Source organism: Giraffa tippelskirchi, chromosome 5 (genome assembly GCF_054371585.1).
Source record: "Giraffa tippelskirchi isolate mGirTip1 chromosome 5, T2T-mGirTip1v1.2.pri, whole genome shotgun sequence".
NCBI lineage: Eukaryota > Metazoa > Chordata > Mammalia > Artiodactyla > Giraffidae > Giraffa > Giraffa tippelskirchi.
This window is the reverse complement of record NC_137279.1, coordinates 47607229-47629463: the sequence shown is the minus strand read 5'-3', so window position 1 is coordinate 47629463 and position 22235 is coordinate 47607229. Positions and strand designations below refer to the sequence as shown.

At 39.0% G+C, this 22235-nt stretch overlaps 1 protein-coding gene across 6 annotated transcripts in view; it reads left to right on the top strand.

Moving 5' to 3' along the window:
- Positions 1-22235, top strand: part of SMYD3 (SET and MYND domain containing 3) — a 714859-nt gene that overhangs the window by 383171 nt on the left and 309453 nt on the right. Inside the window, exon 2 of one of the 6 annotated variants that reach the window (XM_081486886.1) lies at positions 2762-2955. The exons of the other annotated variants lie outside the window; for them this stretch is intronic. Within the exon in view, the coding sequence (XP_081343012.1) occupies positions 2923-2955 (33 nt within the window). The 5' untranslated portion in view covers positions 2762-2922. The remainder of the gene's footprint in view (positions 1-2761; positions 2956-22235) is intronic. 6 annotated transcript variants of the gene reach the window in all.

The window sequence follows — 22235 nt, the reverse complement described above, 5'->3', positions numbered from 1 at the left end:
ATTTGTTTATTTGGGAGTTCTCTTTTTTGAAAAATGCTCTCGTGTTTATGGTCTTCAGTTAAATACCCTTATAATTGCTGTAGGGGTTTCCTATGGCGTGGCTACAGCTGGAGGTCTGGTGGGCTTTTGTAAATGGCATTTGGAAGAATGATTAGTTTGCCAAAGCATTAGCAGTCTTTTGTATTGTTTCCATCTGTTTCTTGTCCAAAGAGACAAGTGTTGGAATTTTATTTATTTAATGAAATTTGTTTGAGTTAACTAATTTTCCCACTGCCCAGAATTCTTGAGGCAAGTTGCAAGCATTTATCACAAGGAATTACTCTATTCAGTTCTTGCTCAGCAGTGCAGAGGCAGGGGGTATCACTTTTATGGCCATCAAACACCTGATATTTTGATCTTTTCTCTGATTAAGTTATAAAGAAGAAATTGTGAACTTTCTTGGTTCTTGTATTTAGTAAAATTTTATTTAATTATAGTTGATTTATAACCCTGTGTTAATTTCTACTGTACAGCAAAGTAATTTGGCTAGACATATATAACCATTCTTTTTCATATTCTTTTCCATTACGATTTATCAAAGGAAAAGAATATTGAATATAGTTCCCTGTGCTATACAGTAGGACCTTGTTTATCCATCCCCAGTTTGTATCTGCTAATCTCAAACTCTCAATCCATCTCTCCCCCACTCCAACCTCCCCCTTGGCAAGGGCCATATTTTTAAAGTACAATTCAGCAGTGCAATAAGTTGGCTCTGTTTGGGTTTCTTTTCTAAAGAAGGGAAAAATAGATATATTTACATTTCCAAAGTTTTCTCACCTAGAACTTGTTCTGTGCCCAGGTCTTGCATTACTTTCTCTTGTTTCACATTTACAGCAACCCTACTTGAGCACTGTTGTTATCCTCAACTTACTGTTTGGGATAATGTTTCAGAGAGTTCACAAAATCTACAAAACTCCCTTAACAGTCAGTTATCAGAGATTGTTTCAAACCCAAGTCTTGGCCATGAGGGGGAAGCTTATCTCAGAAGCTTGTGAGATAAGCCTCTGTGCCCACAGCTCTGATGGGCTTGGAGGCTTCCACATGCAGATAAAATTGTTGGAAATGGAAGCTGAAAGACTTGACCTCCTTTGGAAGAGGTGGTCGCAGTTGTACTGTGAAAATCAACCAGAGGGGGACATTTCAACTCTTTCTTGGTAACCATGGAAATCGTTATAAATTATGGCACCTGGCGTATTAAGACTACACATTTTAAGAAATTAATAGTCTTTTGTCTTCTCTCTGTCAGTATGATGTAGAGTCATGTAACTGCCGGTGAGCTGCTTGCTTGCTGGCAGACATGGGAGTAGTTTTACTTCCTTGACTGTTTAAAAATTGTGATAATTTTTGCACTCTCATTGTGAAATGGATGAGTTCAGAAAAACAGTTTGGAGAATATCTGTATTAAACCAAAGCATAAGTGATTTCACCTTCAGTAAATTTAATTCCTGGCTTTGGCTTTAGACCCCAGAAATCTTCAATGAGATATTTTGTTGCATGCTAATAACCTTAGGAATTTTATCTGCTGCTGTTGTGCCCCTTTGAGAAGGATTCTCCCATTGCAGAGGATGCCTAAATATGATGAATGGCAAGAAGTATTGGGAATATTTCTGAGTGCTTAAACCCATCTGAGGTTTATTAATTTTCTGGATATGGGTTAACATGGTTCCATGAATAGGCACAAGGCCTAGAGAGTAGGATTAGGAAGGTTTCCAGGGCTCTGAACTCATGTCAAGCAAAACTGGCATGCTCAGCAGCTAAGTCAACTGAATAGGGAAAAGACTTTGAAAGTGCTTTATCTCACTGCATAATGTCTGTAAATTTTATTCAATTAATTTACAGCTGCAGGGCTCATGAGGCTGAAATTAAAGTTTTGTAAAGTTTCGATAAGGAGGCAGCCAAACAAGTTGGATGAGCTGTGGATGCTTTGGAAATGAGTTGGCAGTCATGCAAAAACCAGAGGTTTGAATTTCAGGAAGCGTGTTGGCTTCTACAGTGCCCATTTGATTCTCTGTGGAAAGCATGTATTTCCCACCTATCATTTCAGCCATCTTTTCTCTCTCTCGTGTCTTCTCCAAGCTAACCTCTAACAGCGAAAGATGCATCTTTGATAGTTAAGTCTTATCAGCCCAGTGTTCTCAGGAAGTCTGTTTTCTTAGTGGAAGTCAGTGGGAATCTTTCTTTCTACACTCTCACCCTTTGCTCTTTAATCTTTCTTTTCAGGTTGTGGGCATTTTAAGAAAGGGTCTTTCTCTCACTAAAGGTTTAGGTGGCAGATGTTCCTTTGCTTGGAGTTCAGGTCTGTCAGTGGCCAGAGGATCACAGATAAGGATACACAACACAGGTGTTCATATACAGTGATATTAAATAGGCAGAAGTCTTCAAAATAACATCAACCACTGTTAAATATTAGTATTAGAATTAATATTAGAATTAATATCTAATATTAATATTAGAGTATTAGTATTCTTTAGTGACACATTGCCGTAAACCTCAGCAGGAAAATTTCATGTGACTAAATTGGATTTAGTGTCTGAATTCGTATTTGTTGCTCAGTCATACAAGAGTCATGGGGTCCAACTCTTGTGACCCCATGGACTGTAGCCCATCAGGCTCCACTCTTCTTGGAATTCTCCAGGTAAGAATATACTGGAGTGGGTTTTCAGTCCCTTCTCCAGGGGATCTTCCCAACCCAGGGATTTAACCTGGGTCTCCTGAATTGCAGGTAGATTCTTTACCATCTGAACCACCAAGGAAGTGCCAAACAGGATTTAGTAACCGATTTAAAAAGTCATTTTGGAAGCTGTCTCTGAAGAGGAAAGGAGGACATGAGGATTGGGGAAATACATAGAGGTGGCTTCAGCTGTGTCTGTATTATTTTATGTCATGGGACAAAAAGGTTTCAAGCAAATGTGGAAGGTGAGTATGAAGACATTGGCTGTGGTACATGGGACATTGTTATATTATTGTCTTTGGTGGTGTTTTCCAAATGTCTCTGAATTTTTTTTTTTTTCTTTTAACTGTCAATCTACCATGAATGGTATGCACAAACTGTTGAGCCATGACTAGCCTGCAACTCTTGCCATCCATGCCACTTACCATGTCAATTCAACAAGATCCAGCCAGTACCTTAAGACAAACCCATGGATGGTTTGTCAAGTTGCTATAAAAGTTTCTAGATGACTATTCTTTATTTTGGTTCTTATCTCATGGTAGACCCATAACTGTGTTCCTGGCCAGTGGCACATTCTAGGGCTTGTATGCCAGAAATATTTCATAATAAAAGTGTTTAAATCATTTTGGAAATATTTCTACTTTCCAAATATTTCACATTAGCTGATTTACCTGTTTTGTGTGTTTGACCCTGTGTTTGACCCCAAAGTGGGCCATTCTTTTATTCCACAAGTTTGTCTTAATCTTGGAGCTGTGATAGATGCCCCTAAAAATGCAAGGATAAATAGACCTTGTTCCTGCCTTTGAGAACTTGCTATGTAATGAAGATGGCTTGATTCAACTTCTTTTTTTGTTTTGAGCACTTGTTTTGCCTTAGGCTTTATCTTAGGTAGTGAATATTCAAAGATATGTAATTCACAGACTTTTTTTTTTTTTTGGCATGGAGTTTTGCTTTTATAGTAGAGATAGATCCAGTATTTTGTGTTTCATACAGGTGTCTAAACTAAATGCTATGGAAAGCCTGAAATAGTCATGATTTGTAACTTGGGCAGGTTGGAAAGTTTTATGGGGAGAAGCTTATTTGAACTGGATCTTCCAAAAGGATGAGTAGAGACTTTTCAAAGTGACAAAGGGATAAAGTCAGAGGAACCGCATGAGCAAAACTGGAGAGATGTGACAGATCATAGCTTGATGAGAAGTGATCAGTGATTGGCAGATGGATGTGAGTCTAGAATGCACCAAGACAGGTGAGGTTAGAAAGGTAGAATGGAGCAAGGGGGTATTGGGGCCTGGACCTTCAGGCTAAGAAGTTTACATTTTTTTCTTGATCACATGAGATGATGTTAAGGCATGATCAGATTTCCAGTAGGGCCCAGATAGTATAAAGAGTTATTCAGAGGAGAGGCTAGAGGAGGAGAGACTCTTGTGGGGAGTTTGTTAAAATAGTCTGAGTAGGAGGTGATAAAGACCTGGCTCTGGGAATTTAGAGGAGGGGATCAGCCTAAGGACCATTTCTGAGCTGAAAGTGAAGGTGTGGGGTGCAGGGAGAGAGACTAGGTGAGGGTCCAGACCTCCTTCCCATAGATAAATGGAATCACAGAGGGACACATTTTTCCATGGATGAAAATACTGATGATTTTTGCAGCAAAGAGGAGAGAGGATAGAAATATCCCTTTCAATGATCCCGATAGTCTCAACATAATTGAAGTTATTTCAGGAATGGAAGAAGCAATGTAAAAATTGAAATAGAGGACAAAGGAAAAAATACAGATTTGCCCTAGGGAATGTAGTAGCAGGACCTTCTTGATTAAATAGCAGCTAGGATCGTTGACTTTCATTTTCTGATAAAGATCTTTAGCTCTCACTTTTGAACTCCACATGTTCACTCATTCTTCAATATTAATTGAAGGCTACCTCGTGAAAAGCATTGGATTGTGAGCTGGGGATATAAATGATAAGTTGTAAGCCCTGCCCTAAAGGAGCTCACAGGCTAAATATAGGGACAGCAATATGGTCTGGGTAGGTAGGTGAGTTATAGGAAGGATGGCTTCCCAGGTGGCACTAGTGTTAAAGAATCGGCCTGCCAGTGTGGAAGAAGCCAGAGACTCAGGTTTATCCCTGGGTTGGGGACAGAAGGAAATGGCAACACATTCCAGTGTTACTGCCTGGGAAATTCCGTGGATAGAGGACCCTGGCAGGCTACAGTTCATAGGGCCACACAGAGTCGGACCGACTAAGTGACTAAGCACACGTAGGTTATAGGAGGGATGGCTAATCTTGCTAATAAGACTGAGGGCCATGAAAGCATTGGAAGAGATAAGTTTCAAGAATAGTCTTAAAAGATGAGTACATGTTACGTGAAAAAAGTAAGAAGGACTTTTCAAGAGGAGGGGAGTGTAGAGGTTAGAAGGAGAGGTAGGCGAGGCCCAGATTCTTGAAGGCCCAGTAGGACATGGGAGAATTTATGGTCATTGAAGAACCTTTGAAAGGTTCCATTGGAGGAGTTACTGAACAAATTTAGGTTTAGATAGATTATGCTGGCCACTGTGGAGAGGGGGTTATAAGTTCTACCCTGAAAAGGCAGAATCAGGGAGACTAGCTGGGAGACACGGCAGTAGCTCAAGTGAGAAATGATCAGGATCTGAACTAGATAGGCAATATCAGAGATAGAATGAGGAGTAATATAAGAAATAGAAGGAGACATAGAGGTTGATTCAGGTCAGAAAATGAGAGAGAGGGAAGGCACATGAGATGGCACAGGTTCAAATTTGAGCTATGTAAGTGGTGGGACCACCACTAAGAGCCAGGGGAGAAATTTGATGAGTTCAGCCTTAGACTATAGGAGACACCTGGAGATGTCTGGCAGGTAGCTAAATGTTCATGTGCAGAGAGAGGACTATGGAGAAATCGAAGCTGGGGTGGATTTGGGGGGAAGTCATCAACATATAAAAATAGGTGGTTAAAACTGATAATGGAGGAGTTGGCATTCATGGGGCTAAAAGAAAATCAAAGTTACACTGTTTCATCCTTTGGTTCAAAGTTACAGGGAATTGACCTTAGGGGACAAAAGAAGCCAATTCAAATGCAACTGCTGGTCCTACTGTTGTAAGGAACTACACTCAATATTCTGTGATAAACCATAGTGAAAATAATATATAAAAGAATATATATGTGTGTGTGTAACAAGCACTGTGTTGTACAGCAGAAATTTACACAGCAGTGTAAGTCAGCTCTGTTTCAACTAAAAAACCAAAGTGTTATTAGTAACATATTCATTGAAATAAGTTTTGGCAATTTATCTGATTTCTGGAAGAGACTGAAACTTAATAATTCCTTTGCTTCAATATAGTGATCTATAAGTGATCATTTTTATTGATCTTGTTTTAATTTCTCAATGATAATATCTGTAAGACTTCATGGGGAAAAGGTACATGGGGGTAATTAGATTCACAGGAGTCTGTATAACATTGTAAGCAAAGAAGCTTTAGGTAGCTGTGGATCCTTCTCTGCAGATTGAGTCACTTTCTCATATTTGAGGTTACTCACAGATGCAAGAAATTCAAGTCCAAGGAAAGGGGATGTGGCCGAGCTGACCTGTGAACAGTTCAGTGGGTGGGTGTCCTCTGTCTTGAGAAGGTACACACCTCCTGAATTTTGAACCAGACCCCTGGGTGTGCTCGTTGGTCCCTTGAGCCAGGCTTGTCCAGTCCCCAGGGGCAGCAAGCAGACTGGGAGGTGGGGAAATGGAGGTTGCAGGCAGATTTGTACAGACAGTGAGTGTTAGAGTGGGATTGACATTGGCAGTGCTTGTCAGTGTAGTGCTTGCCCATCGGAGAAGTCGGCAGACATTTGAGTAACTCATGATGGGGGTGACTTTACTCATCACATTGGCAGGTGCCACAGCTCACACTTGACATGTGCCTTCAGATTTCTTCAGTACCAACCTGGCTTTTTCATGCAAATGAATTCTCTGTTAATCAACATTTCTGCACTGTCTGTTGAGGGTCTACAGAAAGGTTATGCTAATCTAAACAGTTAGGCAGGGTGATGTGTTAGGTAAATGTAACCTCATGTATCCCAAAGATGAAGACATTTCTGATTTTTTTTTTTTAACTAACTGGAAAAAAACTCCAGCTTTTCTGTTCTACTGGCATGAAAAATTATGAGCTGCTTATATGTGTTGGACTGTCCATAAATACTTACTAGGCATTGTGCTGTTAATGGTCATTTAATGATTTAATCAGAAAGGGCTGGCTTTAGATTTCTGATGAGGTAAGGAGAATTGGCATTTAACAAGTTAATTGGAACTGGAAAGAGCTATTAAAAGGCCACGAGAAGATCTTTCATGAAACTCTTGAATATGCTTCAGTCTGAAGAACTTATTAAATTATGCTAAGGGTGTTTTTCCTTTCACTTTAAATCACCCATTAGGATCATCTAATCAACTTCTTGAATGTTGCTGCAGATGAAATTATTATTAACATCATAATTGTTGGAATTTATATTTTTTTCCCCTCCAGTTGTCAGTGAATCAGTGTATAATAGACAATAGTCTTTCATAGCCACACTGGGACCAAACCAGAATCATTTTTAGGTGTCTTTTTTTTTTTTTTTACATCTTTTTGAGTTTAAAACTTTATTATTGTGGATATTGGTGACAAGTTTTTAGTGCTCAGTTTCAATAACTGCTTCATTGTTTCTTGCAGAGTCACGCGTTGTGCATAGATCAGTTCATTGTCAACATAGATGGAGAGATGAGGTGGTTGAATTTTGCTAGCCCTTTACCAATAACTCAGAGAAAGCTGTTTATTTGTGCATAGATCAGTTCATTGTCAACATAGATGGAGAGATGAGGTGGTTGAATTTTGCTAGCCCTTTACCAATAACTCAGAGAAAGCTGTTTATTTCATAGCCAACCATGGGACTGAATGATTGTTTGTGTACAGATAAAGATCAAATTGAACTTTCCTCAAATTATTCTGAGGAAATTACTTGCCTATTCGACTCAAGGATATTAATAAGAAGAACTACTATGTGCTGAAATCTTAAATACTTGTTTTGGACCTAGATTCACAGTTTGAGGCTCTGTCAACACTTTTTCGAGACACTTTACCAAACAATGAATGGTGAATATGGATTCTCTTTTGAATCAATAAAGAGCTTGAAATGTTTATCAGACATTTTCATGCACGAAGACATGCTGCCACCCCATTTGGTTAGAGACTGTTGGCCAGTGAAGGTCTGAGTGCAGCATCCATCTCCAGAGCATCACAGCTCAAGCTGTGCAGTTACCACCTTTAATTCTTAACACACTAGTCCCAGGAAACTAGACCAGCTAAATCTGTTAGTTGAAAATTGTTCTTGGTCCCTAGTATTGTTTAAAGACAGACTAGCTGGAAGAGATTGGCAGGAATTCCACATTTCTTTGCTGAGAGACAGCTTGGAAATAGTTTGGCAAAATGGCATTTTAGTTATTTTGGGAACTTTTTTCAATATTTTAATGTGTATGGTTTATGGTTTATGTTTTAATCAGAAGGTTCAAATGTGTGTGTGCACACACACACACACCTGTCTTTATATAATAATGTTTATAAAAAGTTGGGTATAATAAATCTTTTATAATTTAAAAACTATTTTAATAGGACAGGGGAACCTGTCTAAAGAAATACAGTGTCATATACTAAGAGATGAACATAACTTTGGTTTTTAATGTAAAATTCAAAACACTATACATAAAATAGGTCACTCAACATGAAAACTTTTCTACTATTTTATTATCATCATATAATTATTCTGTAAATGGCATATGAAACATTGGGGCAATTTGAAAAGACATATTCTATTTTACTTTTTTATTGGATAAAATATACATTTTATTGATAGCCATAAAAATATAAAGAAACGAATTGCACTAAGGTTTTTCATAGGAGTAATCATTATTCCAATAAGACTTTTAGGAATGATAATGTTAGTATTCCCCAAATAAGTGTCTATACTCAGCAAATTTCTAATAAAACCCCAATATAAATTTCATGACAAAATATAATTCAGAACTCTGTGGCAGACAGCAGGGATTGGTATAAATCAAGATACACCTGCAGCAGAAGGAGGGAGGATGTTGCTGAATTGGACCTACTTTGTAAGGATTTCATTAAAAGCCTTAGTAATTAAGACTCTTCAGCTCATGAATGGATACACGAGTCAATCGAACAAAAGACAGAGTCCAAAAACAAAGCCAATCGATACGAAATTTGCTTTATAACAGATTGCTGGGCAGTGAGGAAGGTGCATTATTTATTAAATGAAGCTAGTACTTTTTTTTTTTTGGTATTCACTTTACTTTATATATTACTAAATATAGTGTTAATACTAATATATATAAAATAAAGTAAAAAAAAAAGTGTGTGTGTGTAATAAAGCCCATTGTGAATTCTTGATGCCTCTTGGCTATTCCTTTCTGCCTTTTTAAAATATTGGCGTATAGTTAATAACGTTGTAGTTTCAGGTGTACAGCAAAGTGATTTCATTATACATGATCTATTCCTTTATTTTTTGCAAAACAATTTGTTTGCAAAAATTAGTAACTTGAAAACAATTTCATAGGCATATCTTCCTCTGATCCTATCAACGAGGATAGGATTGTTGATAGGGTCAGAGATATCCTATCTCTCTTAAAAAAGAGATATTTTAAAAGGAAATAAAAGCTTCTTATTTATTAGCTTTAAACAATTAAAAATGTTTAAACAGTGGGCTCTAAGTACACAAGATAGAAAGTGTTTTCTTCTAAAGTCTATGGTTGCTGCTTCTGGATCTTCATGAACCTTCTTAAGACAGTGTGTGTTAGTTGCTTACTCGTGTGCGACTCTTTGTGATCCCATGGACTGTACCCTGCCAGGCTCGTCTGTCCATGGAATTCTCCAGGCAAGAATACTGGAGTGGGTTGCCATTTCCTTCTCCTGGGGGTCTTCCTGATCCAGGGATTGAACCCGGGTCTCCTGCATTGCAGGTAGATTCTTTACCATCTGAGCTATAGGGAAGTCCCTCTAAGGCAGTAAGTTTTTGAATGTTCAGGATACCTGGAAAAAACTCAAAGCATTTATATAGTGCTTTTAGCTTAGGGCTTTTTTAGTTAGCAATGACCAAATATTTGAGATATGCTTATTTGCATGCAACAAGCAAATGAATGTGAACATCAGTAGTTTGAGAATTAATTCCATCTTTTTTCTTGTTGTTGATTTACACCTTTGCAATATTGTCTCTTTAGGTGCAGGTGTAAATATATTTCCCCCCTAATTGCTTATTATTTTTGAGGATGTGTATTTGACATTCATATGTTTGATACAAATAAAATATTAAAATGAATGTAATGATAATTTAGAAATAATTAGACACAGGAAGGAAAAATAAGATTGTAACAAAAAGAGAAAGAAATGGCAAACCACTCCAGTATTGTTCCCTCGAGAACCCCAGGGAAAGTATGAAGAGGCAAAAATACATGACACTGGAAGATGAGTCCCCCTAGTCAGGACATGTCTAATATGCTACTGGGGAAGAGCAAAGAAAGCTCCAGAAAGAATGAAGAGGCTGGGCCAAAGAGAAAACGATGACCAGTAGTGGATATGTCTGGTAGTAAAGTCCGATGCTACAAAGAACAATATTGCATAGGAACCTGAAATCTTAGGTCCATGAATCAAGGTAAATTGGATATGATCAAGTAGGAGATGGTGAGAGTGAACATCGACATTTTAGGAATCAGTGAACTAAAATGGACAGGAATGGATGAATTTAATTCAGATGACCATTATATCTACTACTGTGGGCAAGAATCCCTTAGAAGGAATGGAGTAGCCCTTGTAGTCAACGAAAGAGTCTGAAATGCAGTACTTGGGTGCAATCTCAAAAATAACAGAATGATCTCCATTTGTTTCCAAGGCGAACAATTCAACATCACAGTAATCCAAGGCTATGCCTCAACCACTAATGCTGAAAAAGTGAAAGTTGAATGGTTCTATGAAGACCTACAAAACCTTCTAGAATTAACACCAAAAAAAGATGTTCTTTTCATCATAGGGGATTGGAATGCAAAAATAAGAAGGCAAGAGATACCTGGAGTAACAGGCAAATTTGGCCTTGGAGTTCAAAATGAAGCAACACAAGAGACGACTCTGCACGTGGACATCACCAGATGGTCAACACCGAAATCAGATTGATTATATTCTTTGCAGCCAAAGATGGAGAAGCTCTATACTGTCAGCAAAAAACAAGACCTGGGGCTAACTGTGGCTCAGATCATCAGCTTCTTATTGAGAAATTCAGGCTTAAATTGAAGAAAATAGGGAAAACCACTAGGCCATTCTGGTATGACCTAAATCAAATCCCTTACAATTATACAGTGAAAGTGACTAATAGATTCAAGAGATTAGATCTGATAGACAAAGTGCCTGAAGAACTATGAACAGAGGTTTGTGACATTGTACAGGAAGCAGTAATCAAGACCATTCCCAAGGAAAAGAAATGAAAAAAGGCCAAATGGTTGTCTGAGGAGGCCTTACAAATAGCTGAGAAAAGAAGGGAAGTGAAAGGCAAAGGAGAAAAGGAAAGATATACCCTTCTGAATGCAGAGTTCCAAAGAATAGCAAGGAAAGATAAGAAAGTCTTAAGTGAACAATGCAGAGAAATCAAGGGAAAATAATAGAATGGGAAAGACTAGAGATCTCTTCAAGAAAACTGGAGATGCCAAGAGAACATTTCATGCAAAGATGGGCACAATAAAAGACAGAAATGGTATAGAATTAAGAGAAGCAGAAGAGAGTAAGAAGAGGTGGCAAGAAATCACAGAAGAGCTACATAAAAAAAAAAGTCTTAATGACCCAGATAAGGTGTGTTCATTCACCTAGAGCCAGGCATCCTGGAGTGTGAAGTCAAGTGGACCTTAGGAAGCACCACTATCAACAAAGCTAGTGGAGGTGATGGAATTCCAGCTGAGCTATTTCTAATCCTAAAAGATGATGTTGTGAAAGTGTTGCTTTTAATATGCCAGTAAATTTGGAAAACTCAGCAGTGGCCACTGGAAAAGATCAGTTTTCATTGCAGTCCTGAAGAAGGGCAATGCCAAAGAATGTTCAGTGCCAAAGAATGTTCAAACTACCATACAGTTGTGCTCATTTCACATGCTTGCTAGGTAATGGTTAAAATCCTTCAAGCTAGGCTTCAGCAGTACATGAACTGAGAACTACCTGATATACAAGCTGGATTTAGGAAAGGCAGAGGAACCAGAGATCAAATTGCCAACATCCTTTAGATCATAGAGAAAGAAGGGGAATCCAGAAAAACATCTACTTCTGCTTCATTGACTATGCTAAAGACTTTGACTGTGTGGATCACAACAAACTGTGGAAAATTCTTAAAGAGATGGGAATACCAGATCCCCTTACCTGTCTCTTGAGAAACCTGTATGCAAGTCAAGAAGCAACAGTTAGAACTGGACATGGAACAAGGGACTGGTTCAAAATTGGGAAAGAAGTATATCAAGGCTGTATACTGTCACTGTGCATATTTAACTTCTGTGCAGAGTACATCATGTGAAACGGTAGACTGGATGAATCACAAGCTGGAATCAAGATTGCTGGGAGAAATATTAACACTCTCAGATATGCAGATGATACCACTCTAATGACAGAAAGCTAAAAGGAATTAAAGAGCATCTTGATGAGGGTGAAAGAAGAGTGTGAAAAAACTGATTTAAAATTCAGCATTTAATAAACTAAGATCATGGCATATGGTCCCCTCACTTCATGGCAAATAGATGGGAAAAAAGTGGAAACAGTGACAGATTTTCTTTTCTTGGGCTATAAAATCATTGTGGATGGTGACTGCAGCCATGAAATTAAAAGACACTTGCTCCTTGGCAGAAAAGCAATGACAAATCTAGACAGCATATTAAAAAGCAGAGACATCACTTTGCTGACAACAGTCCATCTAGTCAAAGCTATGGTTTTTCCAGTAGTCATGTGTGAATGCGAGAGTTGGACCATAAAGAAGGCTGAGTGCCAAAGAACTGATGCTTTCGAATTGTGGTGCTGGAGATTACTCTTGAGAGTCTCTTGGACAGCAAGGAGATCAAATCAGTCAAGTCAATCCTGAAGGAAATCAGTCTTGAATATTCACTGGAAGGACTGATGCTGAATGAAGCTGAAGCTCTCTCTGATACTTGGCTACCTCATGCAAAAAACCGACTCTTCAGAAAAGACCCTGATGCTGGGAAAAATTGAAGGCAAGAGAAGAGGGCAGCAGAGGATGAGATGGTTAGATAGTATCAGTGACTCGATGGACATGAATTTAAGTAAACTCCAGAAAGTAGTGGAAGACAGGGGAGCCTGGTAGGCTGCAGTCCATGGGGTTGTAAAGAGTTGGACATGACCTAGCAACTGAACAACGATAGACATTAATATGCTAGGCCAGAAGGTGAATGGTCAAGTCTAATTTAGGCAGGAAGTGGAAGGATGTGTGACTACCCAGGCGTGGCACAGCCCTCCCAGTGGGAAGTACTGGTTGGGAACTTAGGTGGGGTGGGGTGCTGGTAAGGAGTTGGTTTTGGAGATTGGAAGAAAGGAGTGAGGGGGAGTTCAATGTGTCTGTTTGAGAGCTCTGGAGTAATAAAGAACCTATTGCTTCTCCAGTCAACTCTCCTCAGGCAAGTAGGGTTTGCATGGCCACATTGGCAACATGAGGGAGAGAACCGTGGAGAGAACCGTGGCATGGGAAATTTGGAGAGGTTCCCTGTGGCTAGTGTGAGCTGGCTTGGAACCATTTCAGCAAGCCTGGTTCTTGCCCTGAACTTCCTGCCTGTGTTATCCTTTCAGAGAGCTGGATACACCCCCACTTCATCCCTGCTGAGTGAGGCTCACACCAGGGAATCAACATAATTTACAACCCCTTCCAACTCCTACTCTGTGCTTTGCACAAGTTAGGAAAACAGTGGGTTTAAAGGAAATAGGTCGAAATGAGTTCTGTTCTTGGGGAGCAAATAGAAAAAGATCAGTGTGATGTTTCTTTGTTTGAAAAGCTCTTTTTTGTATGTTTTCTAAATTTTCCACTTCTTTAAGAACTCAAGAAATGAATACTTTGTAATGGAAGAACATTTAACTGGCTCAGTAGGGCAAATTTAAATTGCATATCTGTGCCTAATACTTTAGATTCCCAGATTATGCACGAGAATTTGGACTGAACACATACAAATCAAAGACTTGGATAAAAAGTGTCCATGCACAAGCACAGAGCCCATCTTTTTCTTGCCTTTGATAAGATGGGCAGATCATGTGGCAGTTATTATAAGTGTCTCTCCTCATAGACTGTGCTTGTTGTCATATAATTGGAAGTACGGTTTAGACGATAAACACTTGCCAGAGCCATGGATCCTTTGTTCAACAAAAGCTGGCTCTGGTATCTTTTTCACATACGTTGTTTTCTCAGGCCAGTAGAATGTTATTAACTCAGACTGAGACTCTGGTTAACAGTATATTCTGGTTGGATCTTTGTGGTCCTGCTTCAGAGTACTCGAATCCATCAGAGTATCTAAAAAAGCATTCCCTTAAATACAGTGGACTGAGATTGCCAGATTTCTTCAAAGATTATTCCTGTTTAAAGGATTTAGACCTCAGCTCTTCATTCTTCCCCCTGTCATAATTTTCTGAGTGCTGAGGACTTGCAGATCTTGTCTCTCTGTTTATTCAGTTATAGATTTTGCCAACAAAGAGGCTTGGACAAAGATCTGCTAATCCCCTGGTAAGGCTAGTGAAGGGGTTAGTTTTTCATATTGTCTATTCTGCTTGCTTTGAGTATGTTGGTTGAAGAAAGCTCCAGACATAAACACTTAAGCTAATAGAAATAAGCATGAGTGCATATATTTTATATATGTATATATAGAAATAAGCATGAGTGCATATATTTTATATATGTATATATATATTCAGCAGCAAGCTATTCTACATTTGTTTTAACATGTTTTGAATTTTTTTTCTTCAAAAAGATACTGCTGTTTACTTTTCAGTTGTAAAGGGAATAGTGTTTGATATCCATAAGTTTTGCTTACTAAGTCCTCACAGAATTGCCTTTCTAGTATTCATAAAGAAAAATATTTTATAATTTTTACTAAGTTTGGGGGAAATACTACTATAATTGTGGTTTTTTAGAAGGTGTCTGTCTTCGAATGTTTAGCTTATTTAGAAGGAGTGTTAATGGTGGTCCTGATGTATGAACATGCCACTAGGATTGAAGGTGATGTTTCAGGTGGTTTCTCCTTCAGAGCTGGTTCACCAGGGCTCTGTTACTGGCTTGACTGACTTATTACTTGCAGAGCATTCACAGCTGTCCTGCCCTGTGTCTCCTGCTGATAAACTACCAGTATAACTGTCTTTAACCCAGGCCTCTAGGCTTCTATGCAGTCCTCTCCAAATGTTTAGGCATGCATTTGTCTTCTCAGTCTGTGTTTTCAGAGAATCTTGTGCTAACTTTATCACCTAACAATTATGTTTGCATGTCCGAATCCTTTACCATATTGCAGGGCACTGTATGCTAATCATCTCTGTCCTTATAGTGCCTAGTAGAATGTCTGGTATATAGTATAAGTCCAGTAAGTATTTGTTAAATGAACTATTAAATAGCTAAAGCCTAAGAAAAATTGAGATACTAAATGACTGTGGAATACTTCCTTCTTATACATATGTTTGATTTTTTTTCTTCCTGTTAAGGACAGGCATGTCAAGTTGTATTTCTGCTCGCTACCGGGAAGCCCATGGTATAGACTGAGACTCAGAATCAAAATCAAAATACCATGTATCAGTGATAGGATGATGTGTGCAGGGGGTTTTGGAAAACCAGGGGAGGACACCCAGTCTAGCCTGAGAGACCAGAGGAGGCTGTCTGAGGGGGTAGCTGCTGGAGTGGAAGATGATGGCTATAGTATGGAAAAGCCACTGATGTGAGGAGGGATCATACCAATATGAAGGTCCCTGCATATACTCAAGGCCAAAGTCGAGAAAAGTCTAACCAAGGCAGGGAAGAGAACATGGCAAAAAGGAGCCAGATTAGAAAATGTGAAATACTCGGTCAATTTTGGTGCTGCTTAGATATGAAAAATAGGAACTGGGATAAGTGTTAGGTGTGTTAATATTAAGAAATTTCTGGCACAGGGGGGATACTTAGACTTGAAGAAGTGAGGTGCAGCTCACATGGTATAGGACTTTAAAGCTCTGAGGGACAGCCAGAAATAGCTCTATAAATTGTTTAGGAAAAGTAAAAGCAATTACTCTGGACCTTTGTGTACCTGCCGGAGCCTTGGAGGGTGATTCTTTGAACTCAGACAAACCAAAGGTTTCTGAAAGTCTGGAAAGTTATGAACTGTGGAAGAGAAAGCACTGTCTAGAGGATTACTCAGGGGAAGCCTGAGTATCTGGACAAACACTCTAAGTCACAGTTACTTGGATGTGAGTGGTGCAGTGTTGTCCAGTGAGAAGAAACTTCACTGCCTCACTTCTTATCACATGAGCTTGGGAAAGTTACATAGCCTATTGAAGGCTGTTTAGGACAGAAGGCTGTGACCCTTCATCGAGTCTGTGTATGGATTAAACTGGGGATTAAAAGGTGAGGCATATGGGAAGCCCCAGCTTGTGAGCCCCTTACTCTTTCATTCTTATTTGCAGTATAAGGTTATCACCAGCCTTCATGGTAGTGTTTTTCCTCTGTCCAGAAATAGCCTGAATGCTAAAACCCATACATAATCCTAGAGGTCTCTCTCTCTCCCAGGCAGTTGCCTCTGTGACTGGGGCTGGAAGAGTCTCTGTAGTGAGTATATAGATTCTCCCTCTCCGACCCTCACCCTGTCATTGGGAACCACCCATTGGAAACTCCCTTGCTTGTGATCGAGTGGGTTTTGATGTTTTGATGGTCCTGTCCCTGCCCTGAAGAAGGATGGTTATCAGGTGACAGAGCACACAGCACACATACTTTACATAAACAAGAAATTTGCATAGATTGTGTGTTTCTTCTTTAAAAAAAAAAAATCTGAAGTGGGGGAAGAGGGGAAAATGCCAATAAATGAGATTTATTTACATTTTAAGTGTATCCAAATAGGCACAGAGCCTTCAATAACATCTTAGAACTTTATCTGTTGGAATTTAAAAAAATGAGTTAGAAAATTGTTGCCCAAAGATATTGTTTTCTAGTGTTAGAAATTTCAAATTTTTAACATATAGGGTTATTTTCCAAAAAGTAGGAATGTGTTTATTCCTGGTTCTCCAGTGGTTTCCCCTTATCTGATGGGTCTTGGGTAATTTTAAACAGCAGCTCAAGTTTGCACTGTGCCATGTAAGGATTTCAAAGTTATTTTAACATTTTCTCTTTTGGAGAAAAATAGACATTTCAAATGATTGCAGCCGCAAAAAAGTAAGATTAACCCCACAGCTATGCGGTTTAATTAATCATATTTTATCGTAAGTAAATATAATAGTCCACACATGGCCTTTTATCTAAATTAATGTCTTATACTTGAAGTAAGATTTGGGGGTTTCCCTGGTGGCTCAGTGGTAAAGAATCCATCTGCCAGTGCGAATCCATGAGAGACACCGGTTTGATCCCTGGTCCAGGAAGATCCCACATGCCCTTGGAGCGACTAAGCCCATGTGCCGACTATGGAGCCTGTACTCTAGAGCCCGAGAGCTGCAACTACTGAGCCCACCTACCCTAGAGCCTGTCCTCCACAGCAAGAGAAGCCACAGAAATGAGAAGCTTGTGCACTGCAACTAGAGAGTAGCCCCCAGTCGCCAAAACTGGAGAAAAGCCCATGCAGCAGTGAAGAACCAGCAAAGCCAAAAATAAAAAGTAAAGTAAGATTTGAATAGATCACATGCATAATTAGGACAGAATTTTGTATAATGTAGATGAGTAATGGCTATAAAGGCTTTTAAAGAAAAAAATGTATTGAATGATTAAAGAGCAGTTATCTCTGTTTCTGAGATTATCATCAGCTTTGCTGGTGATGAACAGTGATAACTTGGTTAAAGCACCTATTTTCTTCTCTGATTTGTCTTCCATGCCCAATGGAAAGGTTACAGGTGTTACAAAGAATCATGTTTATAAAATATCCCTCGAAAATAGAGATGAAAGTACCACTTGAAACACAAGATTAATATTCCTGATGCAGCATTTACACCAAGTTCATCACTCATGCCTGCTGCCACTCTTTTTTTTTTTACTGGGTTAGCACATACTTTTCCAGGAACTATTAGGATTTCTAGTGAAGCTACAGTCATACGCAGGACTTTGTCTAAATCACTTGAGTATGTGTTTAAAAGGAGCAGTCTGTCAGTGTGCAGTGGAAATGCCAAAGCACAAATCACTAGCATATTCTCCTTGACCATCAGAGAAAACAACCACAGCCAAATTTAAAGCACATTTTCCCAGTGTGAAGCCAGAAGTGATTTCAGTTCTTGGCTGACATCAGGGTTTTGTTCAGAAAGAGCACACCATCTTCCCCAGTGCCTGTCTAATGACCAACTTGTAGCTGTCACTGCGGGGTGAGAAAAGAAGAGCTCTTGTATATGATTCACTTTTTTTTTTCCCCCTTAGAACTTATTTCTTTCCCTTTTAGGACATACTGAGTGATCATGTAAAAGCTTGTGTGTTGGTCAGTTTTGCTGTTTGTATGCTTCTTTATAGAATTTTTCTAATATTTTTTAACTTTAATATTTCATTGATCTGAAATTTAACCCTGGATTGGAAACAGTTTCACCTTTTCTTTGATGGGAAAATAATTCCCTATCCAGTGGTAGACTGAACAGTAGACTCTCTGAGGGCAACTCCTACAGGGTATTGATGTTCAGTTGCTAAGTTGTGTCCGACTCGTTGCAACCTCTTGGACTGTAGCATGCTAGGCTCCTCCACTCTCTTCCAGAGTTCGCTCAAATTCATGTCCATTGAGTTGGTGAAGGACCAAGGGGAAAAAACAGACTAGATTTTTCTAGCCTCAGAAATTGGGAATTGGAAGTAAAATTTTTTCCCTACCCACATTTCTCCCAATCTCCCCTACACAAACACCTCTCTCACCCCCCAAAACTATGCTAATTTCAAAGCTGATTATTGAATAACAGCATCATAGAAACTCTGAATGATTTATAGGATGAAACAGTGTTGTAAATGTATGTGGCTGGCATTTGGAGGGGGAACAGATGGTAAATAGAGTCAGCCATTGTGTCTATTCATTCATCTCCTTGACTCTTCAACTCCTTTGCTGCTATTACTGAAGATGAAGGGACAGCTTTCTACCAGAGGCCTTGGCTGAATAGTCATAAGCCTGTTTTCATGGGTGTACAAAAATATGAAAATCATGATCATGTGAAATGGGAATGTTTTTGGGAGCTGATAACTTCAGTGATCTGTGAAGGTTTTATGAAGATCAGAAATATTTCTGGCAGTCTTAAAAGAACAGCTTAAGTAATTTGGGGCAGTTTGATTCCAACTAGAAATATAGATGAGTTGGATATACATCTTTTCTAAAATAATAATTCTCTGGATCAAATATTTATGATTAAAATAGATCCTAAGAATAAAGATATTATTTATGGACATGGAGAATGTAACTGACTCCCAGTGGCTAATGTTCTAGTTATAGGAAAAAGAATGTACTAGGAAAAAATAATCTTTTAAGAAATATATTTGTTTATGTATTTGGCTGTACCAGGTCTTAGTTGCAGCATGTAGAATCTTTAGTTGTGGTGTTTGTTGTTCAGTCGCTCAGTCATGTCTCACTCTGCAACCCCATGGACGGCAGCACGCCAGGCTTCCCTGTCCTTTACCATCTCCCAAAGCTTGCTCAAACTCATGTCCATTGAGTCGGTGATGCTATCCAACCATCTCATCCTCTGTCATCCCCTTCTCCTCCTGCCTTCAAATTTTCCCAGCATTGGGGTCTTTTCCAGTGTGTTGGCCCATCGAATCAGGTGGCTAAAGTATTGGAGCTTCAGCATCAGTTCTTCCAATGAATATTCAGGGTTGATTCCCTTTAGGATTGACTGGTTTGATCTCCTTGCAGTCCAGGGGACTCTCAAGAGTTGTGGCATACTAACTCTTAATTCCGGCATATGGGATCTAATTCTCCAACCAGGGTTTGAACCTGGGCCCGCTTCATTGGTTGTGTGGAGGCTCAGCCACTGGACCACCAGGGAAGTCCTGGGAAACATGTCTTTATGCACTGAAATGTCAAATAAGAGTCAGGTAATTACCCATACAGGAGTCCAAGGATTCAAAACCTCTGAAACTAAAAATATGGTTGAAATTCTCCTGAATATAGCATGTATGTATATAGCATGAATGCACACAGACATATGGACTTGTTAACCCAAACTGCAGAAATGGAGACCTGATTGCAATAAAGACACATTTATTTGCAGTTTGCTAAGACTATAGCCCAGGAGACACAGATTTCAGAAGCACTTGAATACAGACTGCAAAATGGAGGAAACTTATCAAGGCAAAAACTACAAGGCCACAGTGAGTTACATAAATTGTTTCTCAAGAATTATAATTGGGGCTATGTAGAACTAAGGGTGCTTGTTAAGCAAGGATTGGTTGGGGTCTGAAGTTGTTGCATGGCTACAATAAGGACCTTGAAACCCTGAATTCATAGCTGGAAAGTGTTGCTCTAAATATGGTTGGTGATGTCCTTGGGTTTGATACAGTTCAGAAAAAATTCATGTTCTCAGTGGAGCAGGGACATGTCTGAGAACAGATCCTCAGTGGCAGCACTACTCCATTTCTGTATGCCTTATCCACAGCTACTCCAATGTAATTTCAATTTGTCATCATATTTCTAAGATAAATAAACATGTGACTCCCTCCTGTTGAAATTATAAGCTTTTCTGAAATCATTAAAATGGGATGCAATGTAGGAAGTGTGTTATGGCGCATACAGTGCTCATTTTTCAAAACATTTTGTGATGTGGTACTGAAGACAGAAATGGACAATCGTCAGTCTCCTCAGACTTACCTCTTGGGTAAAATAAAAATTTTAGATTCCTTTGTGAAATTTCTCTCATTCCTCTCAACTTTTAAGCCAGAAGGAACAAGAAATTGAGAACTCCTGAAGAGTACATGTGTGTACGTGTTTGCTCATGTGCTTTTACATGGGTTACATTTCTGTGGCATTTCTGAGCTTTGTCAGATGTGTGTTTCCTGCTGAATATTTTTATGGTCCCTCCCTTAGTCTGTGTTGGAGGTTTCAGAAATTGTCAACTCGTGTACCAAAGGGATCCAGAGAAGAACAAGAGTATTGCATTGGCTAGAAAGTCAGTGTATGAAAAAGATTATAAATGATACTTTATTATTTTTTAAATTTAGATTTAAACTTTTGCTTGCTACAAGTCTAGTTGATTAGAATTGGGAGTCTGTTTTGATGAATGTTCGGACGAAGCTGAGGAATGGGCTCTGGTTTAAATCTTCATGTGGAATCCAGAGTGGACCTGAACTGTACTGTAATCATGTATCACAGCAATGTTGGAACTCAACTTTGCCAAATGGAGGAGGTTTTTCTGTCTTTTGTTTGTTTGTTTTACATACTAAAAATTAAAATCAAGGTGCATGAGCAGGTATGTGTGTGCATGTGTGCTCAGTTGCTTCAGTCATGTCAGACTCTGCAACCCTGTGGACTGTAAGCAGGTATAATCTTGTCATATTTGTAAGTCGAGTTTCTACATCAGTGGGTTAAAGTATTTTGTATAGAACACTTTGCTTATTTAGAGAAAAGTGTCCTGGGGCCCATAAAAATTAACTGCTACTTAAACTTTTTTCCCCTGCAGCATTTATAAGAGCCTCGACTCCTCAGATTTTTATCTTGCCATTGCTTTCCCATTGTCTCAAAAGGAGCAAAATAACTGTTGAAGTCTGAAGGAGAAACTAGGAGATCTTTCTTTTATTTACTTGTTCAACAAATATTTGTTGACTTACTCAGTTCAGTTCAGTCGCTCAATCGTGTCCGACCCTTTGCAACCCCATGATTGCAGCATGCCAGGCCTCCCTGTCCATTACCAACTACTGGAAAAAACACAGCTTTGACTAGACGCACCTTTGCTGGCAAAGTAATGTCTCTTCTTTTTAATATACTGTCTAGATTGGTCATAACTTTTCTTCCAAGGAGCAAGTGTCTTTTAATTTCATGGCTGCAGTCACCATCTGCAGTGATTTTGGAGCCCCGATAAATAAAGTCTGTCACTGTTTCCCATCTGTTTGCATGAAGTGATGGGACCAGATGACGTGATCTTAGTTTTCTGAATGTTGAGTTGTAAGCCAGGTTTTTCACTCTTCTCTTTCACTTTCATCAAGAGGCTCTTTAGTTCTTTGCTTTCTTCCATAAGGGTGGTGTCATCTGCGTATCTGAGGTTATTGATATTTCTCCTGGCAATCTTGATTCCAGCTTGTGTTTCATCCAGCCCGGCATTTTGCATAATGTACTCTCCATATATAAGTTAAATAAGCAG